The 8171-nt window shown below is 42.9% G+C and overlaps 2 protein-coding genes across 9 annotated transcripts in view; both read right to left on the minus strand.

Moving 5' to 3' along the window:
• Window positions 1–2604: 2604 nt before the first annotated feature.
• RPLP1 (ribosomal protein lateral stalk subunit P1) lies at window positions 2605–4968 on the minus strand. Its single transcript, XM_006920210.3, has 4 exons — window positions 4749–4968; window positions 3971–4045; window positions 2897–3014; window positions 2605–2723 (listed from the first exon to the last, which is right to left on the minus strand). Exons 1-4 carry the CDS (start codon window positions 4818–4820, stop codon window positions 2644–2646), a joined length of 345 nt encoding a protein of 114 aa, XP_006920272.1. The 5' UTR covers window positions 4821–4968; the 3' UTR covers window positions 2605–2643.
• Window positions 4969–6554: 1586 nt separating this feature from the next.
• Window positions 6555–8171, minus strand: part of KIF23 (kinesin family member 23) — a 26468-nt gene continuing 24851 nt past the window's right edge. For all 8 annotated transcript variants that reach the window (XM_025038897.1, XM_025038894.1, XM_006920211.3 and 5 more), the window contains 2 exons: window positions 7838–7908; window positions 6555–7082 (listed from right to left, as the gene is read on the minus strand). In XM_025038897.1, the coding sequence (XP_024894665.1) occupies window positions 7067–7082; window positions 7838–7908 (87 nt within the window). In that variant the 3' untranslated portion in view covers window positions 6555–7066. The remainder of the gene's footprint in view (window positions 7083–7837; window positions 7909–8171) is intronic.

Raw genomic sequence — 8171 nt, forward strand, 5'->3', positions numbered from 1 at the left:
GCTGGTTAACAAAAGCTGGAATCTCCTGACATAGAGGTTTCACAAGAGATTAGTCTGCTTAATCCACTAACCAGCACTCGAAACCGCGATGCGGCCACTAAACCAGATTTGAAAAGCTATTATTACTACCCGGACTACTGCTAATGGGCATGCGCAAACCACCACCAGCGCTCCTCGAGCACCTCCGGTGGTCAATAGGCCTCAGTGCAATTGAGAAGTTCGGCTTCTCTCGGCCATACTCGGGTTCTAGCCCCGCCTATGATCCCGCCCCCTTTTCTCAACGCGGACGTTGATTGGCCAGCGGTGGGTTAGAACTGAGCGCAGGAGCACGACTCTCCTGCACCTGTGCCAGTTCAGAAGCTTGGTTCTTTGTAAATGAAAGGCCGACGTGAGCTGAGAGTGCTTCATCCGGCCACCTGGCCTCAGTCTCCGAACTTTTATGCATCTTTTATCCTAGGCTTTGTGGACGTGACCGAGGAGGTGACACATCACCGTGTCCAGAAAGAAGTATGTGGGCTCAGGGACGCCCTGCCTCGGTTCTACTATCCCACCTGATGAGAATTCCCGGTTCATCAGTAAGGCCTGACTCGGGCATCACCCGAGGGAATCTCCCGACACCCTCGCGTTACGTCTGTGGAGCCGGGTCCTGCGGGTTTAGGATTAAAAAGTGAGTAAGGCCGAAACTTGTACCAGTGTCTTGGCCTTCCACCCTCGTCTGGGTCCCTTGGTTCCCACCACAGGACCTGAACACCCACATCTGTACCTGACAACCTGGAAGGTGCGTACTAAATATGAATTGAATGAATGAGGCTTGTGGTGGGGGCAGGACAGATTATCTGCCGCTGTTCGGCGTACTACAGTGGAAAGAGCATTTGCTAGTCCAGGGACGTGGATTCCAGCTCTGGCTCCGCTAATTGCTGCTGAGCAAGTTTCTCCTCCTGTCGGGGCTCCGATTTCTTCACGCATAAAGGAGAAGTTGAAGTCTTATTGAACGCCAACAATGAGCCAGGCATTGTGATAAGCACTAGTGATACAGGTGAGCAAAACAGACAGCCCTGATTCCCGAATTTACCATGTGAAAAGATATTGATCTGTCACAAACACATAATTACACTTCTACTTTAAGTAGCATGGGGGAACGTAGAGCAGAGATTTACTATAGCCCGAGGTGGGTTTCCTAGGGCGGGGAAAAAGTAAACTGAGGTAGGACATATTAAGCTTATCTTGCTGTAATGGACATCTGCAATTGTATTGTTGAATAATACAATTGATAATATCCCAATTTGCCACTTAATTTTCAGCTGTCTTGGATGCTGTTTTCCTTTCTAATTTTTTTACCCAGACTATTTCCTCAACAAAGTGTCAGTATTCTCTCATGTAAGGTATTCCTGTTGTTAACTCTGAGGCAGGTACTACCATACTGATGAGGAAACTGATGCAGGGGGGAGGGAAGGAGCAGAAGCACAGGAAAAGATGCTGCTAAGAGAACAAACTTTGGAAGCAAAGGCTGATTTTAACCCTTCCACTCACTTAATGGTTTGTAACCTCAGGCATGGTAACCTCATGGGGTCTTGACCATGGGACTGCTGTGCACAATGACACGACACACTTGAGATTAGCAGTGCTGGCCCTCAAGTTAGCTGATGGATGAGGAAGTAAAGGAAAGGTAGGCACTTAACACGTGGGTCAATTTCAGGACACATTTTTTGCTTCACAATGGCCCTTTTCTAATACGAGAAAACTCCAAAATTTGGACAGTAAAACATGTATATGCTTTTCCTCAGTGTACCCTCCCCCTTTTCAAGGTCCTTAGTTCACTATTCTTTTTTATGTTTGCTTGATACATCTTATTTTAAAGCCTTATGAAAAGGGTAATGTTCTGTAATTACTGAACTTATCTGTAGTTTTTCACTGCTTAGGACATTTTCTGGTTGATAAACCTGAGATTTTTGCTATTTTTAAATGCTGCTTTACATTCCAAGCCATCTCGATGTCCACGTTTCTCTTGGGTAATACCTTGAAGTGGACTTTCTGGGTTCTATGTTCATTTTTTCAAGATACACCAGCCATATACCCTAAGCAGTTGTAGTAACTTACAAATGATCCTGTACAATGGAGTAGAGCTAGAAAGTCCTGCTTTTCATCAACTCCTGAATCTCATGCCTCATTAAATGGAGATAGGACAAGATGTCCTAAGTGCCCTGCACATCACAGGTGCTCTGAACATACAATAATCACATTTTATAAATCCAAGTTCTACAGTGCCTTGGCATTTTTAAATGATCCAGTTTCCACTTCATACCATTTGTTCCTTTTTCAAAGGAGTTGGAATTCTGGTTTTGTCCACTTTCTGTAACTGGGACTTAACCTGAATTTTCCTTATTCCTTCAGTATTATTGAACTAAACCAAGGATGCAACAGTTAATATGCAGTTCTCAATGCTGCAATAATGTCCAGCTTGTGTAATATTTCCCATCATGAGATGGTGGCAGAGGAAAAAGACCCCAGCTTGTGTCATAGTATAAAACGTTGAAAGCCAGAATTACACAAGTGAGACCACCTCTACATAGCACACCCCCAGACACTCAGCAAGACCAACAGCAGCAGAGTTCAGCTTTTTATTGAACATATTACAAAAGAAGCTTAGTCAAAAAGACCAAAGCCCATGTCATCATCGGACTCCTCAGATTCTTCTTTCTTTGCTTCCACTTTCTTCTCCTCAGCTTAAAAAGAAAAAAAGTTACACACCTGTCAGTATTTTGAACTCCAAAGAGCTCCAGGCCCTCCAACTCACACGGTCAGAATACCCTAGGACTCCCCTCATCAAGCTGCCTGTGGTTTTAGGAATTCCATCAGCTTTTAAATCTTCACTCCTCCCTCCAATACAGTTTCCTACCTGGGGCAGCAGCAGTGGAAGGGGCAGGACCTCCTGCTGGTGCAGCACCAGCTGCTGGAGCAGGTCCACCAGCCCCTACATTGCAGATGAGGCTTCCAATGTTGACATTGGCCAGAGCCTGCAACACAAAGGCATAAATAGGCAAATGCTCAGTTGTCCTTTTGTTATAGAACTCACTCAGGAAAAAAGTACCCTTTTTAACGTAGTGATCAATTCCTATCACTATATATTTCTCTTCTTTCATTCTTTGCTGGAGTCTGCCAGTGACAGTGTGCTACTTAGATTCCAAAAACTTAAATTAAGGCAACCCCCAGAGCTATATTAAATGTAAACATCACAAAAAACTCATTTTAAATCTCATACTTGCATTGCTGTATTTAAGTAGTAGGGTACAACTAAATATATTCCTTTTATAGATGAGAAAACTTGTCCCCAAATGCTGGCTTGTTAAACTCATTTCCTTAAGCACTTAAACCAGGATTCTTTCCACAGTTCCAGGTCTCCTTTTGCGAATTCAATTTTCTCGGCTAAGTAATTCTAGTACTTTTTCCAAGATCATTTACTAAAGATATAAGTACAAGGTTTTCAATCTTTCAAAGCGTTTGCAGGATGCAAGGTGAATAGTTAAGAGCCTATATGGGCTCCACTTGCCATAGATTAAGTTCCTTGGGTAGGAAGCCTTGTCTTTTATGTCCCAACTCAGTAAGTGGTCAATAAGAGGCCACCACACCCAATTTCCATTAAAGCACACTATCATACTTAAAGATTTGCTTGGGTAATATGAGAGTTATCTCCTGAGTGACACTTTTTTAGAAGTAATGACCTGGTTATAATACTTTTACCATGGTTTGAGAACAAAAAGAGAAATCAGAGTCTGAGATCAAGAAAGGAAAGATACAAAGCCAAGACAAACTGAAACCTTCATTAGCACCTAGAGATAGAAATGTGAGGAACTATATCACTTAAGAGTTGGTCCAGTGGAATATCAGGCCTTATGGCGCTTTTGGATGTCGATTATTACCACCTTAGTAAATTAGTAGGTCTTCCCAAATTACCTTGCCACCATTACCTTACCTTTGCAAACAAACCTGGCCAGAAAGGTTCAACATTTACACCCGCTGCTTTAATGAGGGCATTGATTTTATCCTCCTAAAACAAACAAAATACCAATAAATCAGATCAAAATGTAGCTTTCTAAATGTCTCCAAAATACTGCAAATTGAAAGTAAATCACTCAAAACGTGTACAAAACCGTGTTTATCCAGTTCAAATATTTTATCTGTATTTTGTGTATTTAAGATGATCATTTCTTAACTCTTTTTCCACTGTCATGAGCAAAAAATACTTCTGCTCCTGTGTGCCAGGCACCTTACAAGGTGGTGAGTTCTCTGCCATTTCAGAGGCTGGAACTTGCCCAAGTCATACAGCTATTTTAAGTTAAGAGTCAAGGCTGGGAGGTGGAGCAGAGCTCATGTGCTCTCCTCCACACCATGCAGCCTGGCCCCATAGGGCCTAAGTGGGCCAAAGAAAGTCAAGGAAATTACATCAAAAAGATAATAGTGTTCTGGAATACATATTATGTGCGTATTAAGTTGCCCACGCGCCACGCAATTTTCTCTAAAGGCTTTCAAAACCACAGCGCGCAGCCGCAAATGTACTCCAGCCCCTCCCCGGCAGGCACGTGGCCCAGACCCCAGGCCAACCTGCACGTGAGCCCACCTGATGATGGTCTCCCTGCCAGAAGCCACTGTGGGGGTGTTGATGGCCCTGTCTACGGCCGGAAGGGCCTGACTGACTGGGAGGGCGGGGAATCTGCCGTCCGCAAGCCGCCGCCCGCCAGGCCCACACTCACCGTGACCGTCACCTCATCGTCGTGCAGGATGAGGGCCGAATAGATGCAGGCGAGCTCTGAGACGGAGGCCATGGTGCAGGCGGTGCTGGACAAGCGCTGCCGGGCGCGGTGCTAGTCGCCGGATGAAGTGAGGGCCTCACCCCAACGCGGCCTTAGCTTCCTCGGAAGGACAGAGCACCTTACCGGCAGCTGAGGAAAGGGGCAGATGCGCCTGCGCGCCGCTTCTTATACCGGCCACGCGGGCCAATCCACGCCTGCGCCTGGCGGAAGAGGCGGAGCAGAACGACCCGTGGAGGCGCTTGCGCACAAAGCGCGTCTCGCTCATTTGTTAAATTAGTAGCCAGCCACCTGTAAGTGTTGATTCTATTGATTTGGGTGAAGTTCAGGGCGCGTAAACGGTAAAGCCTTTTTAAGGAAGAAGTTACCTAGGTATATAGACGTCACCCTAGGTACTGTAGCTCGTGTAACGTTATTTAGACGATCATTTAATAACATCCCAGCTCCACCCCCTTAACCCCAAGCAGGCAATGTGACTGCTTGGAGGCCCCGTGCTTAGCACAGCGTCTCAGGTAAAATAAGTGAATGTAAGAGGAAATGAGAAACTTGCAACATTACAGCAGTAGCATTTAAGCGCCTATGTCCCAGGTACTGAGCCATACGCTGTAAAGTTTTAGTTCTCCCAGCATAAGTACCATTATCTCCATTTTATAGATGGCAAAATTAAGATGTAGACCTGGTAACTAGTCCAGGATGACTGCGCGGTAGAGCCTGGATTTGGAATCTAGAATCTTTAAGTGCCCTTTGTGTGTGCGGAGAGGGACGGGGATTATGAGTAAGTTTTGCCTCCACCCGCCCCCCCCCAACTCCCCCAAGTATAAAAGATGTGTTAGGAATGAAGGGGAACTTTCCACTTCAACTTCAATTGCAATAAGGCACCCAGTGATTGGATGAAAATGACTTTCTCCTCGCCTCCAAATTGGCCTCTCTCTATCCCATCTGTTGGTGTACCTGGTTCTTCCATCAGCTTGGCCGGACCTCTACAAATTTTCTATCTCCCTTGTGTGTCCAGCCTGTTTTGCTCTCTCCAGTTCCGGTACCCCCCACCCCCGCAACCCCATCACTAAAAGTGGGGTGGGGCCGGCTCACTGGCTCCCTTGGATCAGAAAGTCCCCTCTGAGGTCCTATCTACCTACTTTCTGAAGCATTTGAAAGTAAAAATCTCTTAGATGTTCTAGTGTAATGTGCAGAGACATTTTTGTTCAGTTATGAACAACCAATTAATTGTAAGTAAAAGGGGAGAGAAAAAAAATGGATTCATGCTGCCATGCAAACATCATTCTACTTTTTGTATATGGATTTAACTTAGGTATATCAAGAATTAAAATTTTCATTCTTCGAAATTTATGAATGCTCTTAAGTCAATTGAATTAAGTAAAAAAAGGGAAGATTCCAGGTCAAACACTGTGTATTAAGGATTGTCCATGGGCCATGATATTCCAGCAGGTTATACATGTGGGTTGGAGTAAGATTCCTGATTTTGACAGGGGAAATACCCACTTTTAAAGCCATTCCTCTCTGTGCTAAACCAAGTAGCCCCAATGTGAGGGAAACTTTTAGTGCTTTCTTTTAATTCATCCCACAAATGAGTGCCAGCTAAATGCAAAGCACAATGCTAGGTGCTGAGAATATGTATTATGACTCTCACAAACTTTGTATTTCTTAGTGCTTTTTATTTCAATTCTTTTGGTATATCTAAGTGTCAGAAAGTGAATATATACATACAAAATTCAAAACGACTTCTTAAAATGGTTTTAGTATTGGCCAGTCATTGACATCTTTATTTTGAAAGTTTGAATTGTCAAATATGTCTAAAGTGCATTCTTGCAGCTAATCAATAGCAGCATTTGTTTTGTTTATAAAACCTTAATATTCAGACAAGAGCTGGAAAAGTCACAATAAAAAATAAAGCGTGATCTAGATATATTCTTCCTTAATCACCCAAGACAAACACTTGCATGAATTAGTTTATAAGTATACAAATATACAAAAATAGCATTATTAAAAAGTTCATGCAGCAATGAGAAAAGGGGGGTCTTTCTCTATTAATATTAAATATGGCAAGGGATATAAAAAGTTTGTTGAATCCTAGATGTCTTTGGAACCAGACAGAAATCTCTGATCTAGGCCAGTGTATGATGTATCTGAGGTCTGTGATAGTCAAAGTTGGACTTCTACAAGATGACTCAGAAGACTCCTTCTGGCATGGTCTTGAAGAAATTACTGACACAAAATGTTCTTTCATTAATTAGACTGTCAGTTCATGGCTTCTTGCGCCTAAAACGTGAAAACCAACATTTAGTGTTGAATTTCGCAATCAATAACACATTCAATTTACTCTCTAGGAAGGCTTTAAGAGAATTTGTGGTTTATCATGGAAAAAATTCAAGTCCTTCTGAAAAAGTAAATAACTTATAAAATATGCTTATCTAGTACTAAATTAAAAAAATAGGACTTCCCATCTTTATCCTGTTATAATGATTTTCTAAATGGTCTAAGGAATACACGTTAAATATGGACATATAGATTTACAGAGGTAGATATTTTAAAAGAAGTTTTACTAATATAGAAAAAGAATGGGCCAGATTCTTGGGTATGTGTTTAATAGAAGAGCGAAATGTATGATTTCCTTTCCCAACCATAAATTCCATCATTGTTTTACTTTAGTGAACATTTAAGTGCAGTAAGAAGACCAAGAGGCAAGTTAGGAAAGAATGCATTACAAGAAGAGCCTTTAGCCTCCCCTCCTTATAGATGATCTCAGTTTGGCTTCTGTAAGCTTTTAGCATTGGCAAAATATGAAAAAGAGCGAGCCAGTCTTCCATGATCTCCTGTTCTTGCAGCTCTAATTGCTCTTATCAAGCTTTCCGAAGTTATCAGCACTGCTGCTGCCTACTGTAGTCTGCCAGTAGGGCCAGTAGTCTAAAGGGTAAACAAGAACCTATATATTCTCTTAAAAGAAGGGATGGTAGGGAGAAATGATGGTGGTGGAAATATTAGAGGAGAGAAAACAGACACAGGCCCCAACTCACTTGGGTTGTGCGTGATGCTGATATCCAGGACCCAGTTGAGACCCTGCTCTCATCTCTACAGCCACAGAACACTGATAGGAAAATTACAGAAGAGGAAAAGATCAGTTTCTCTTCAGCAGTCTATAAAACACAATTCTCTTAGGTTCAACCAAGGTGAAATCCAACATTGCTTTCTAGTTCAGCACAGGCACCTACATTAAGATACTAACATATACTTTAGAGATCATCCAGGTAAATTTCCTTATTTTAGATAAGGAAAAGGAGTTGTTGAGAAAGTTTGTGGCCATGGCCAGGGCCAGAGTCTGGCCTCCTCGTCCCCACTTTCCCACACTCT

The sequence above is a fragment of the Pteropus alecto genome, unplaced genomic scaffold (assembly GCF_000325575.1).
Source record: "Pteropus alecto unplaced genomic scaffold, ASM32557v1 scaffold86, whole genome shotgun sequence".
In the NCBI taxonomy this organism is placed as follows: domain Eukaryota; kingdom Metazoa; phylum Chordata; class Mammalia; order Chiroptera; family Pteropodidae; genus Pteropus; species Pteropus alecto.

Excerpts from the sequence above, each read along its gene's own strand:
- RPLP1 (XM_006920210.3), bottom strand. The coding sequence starts at position 4,820 with ATGGCCTCCGTCTCAGAGCTCGCCTGCATCTATTCGGCCCTCATCCTG. Across the intron at positions 4,046-4,748 it reads ACGATGAGGTGACGGTCACG|GAGGATAAAATCAATGCCCT; the intron begins GTGAGTGTGGGC and ends TGTTTGTTTTAG. Across the intron at positions 2,724-2,896 it reads TTCCACTGCTGCTGCCCCAG|CTGAGGAGAAGAAAGTGGAA; the intron begins GTAGGAAACTGT and ends TTTCTTTTTAAG.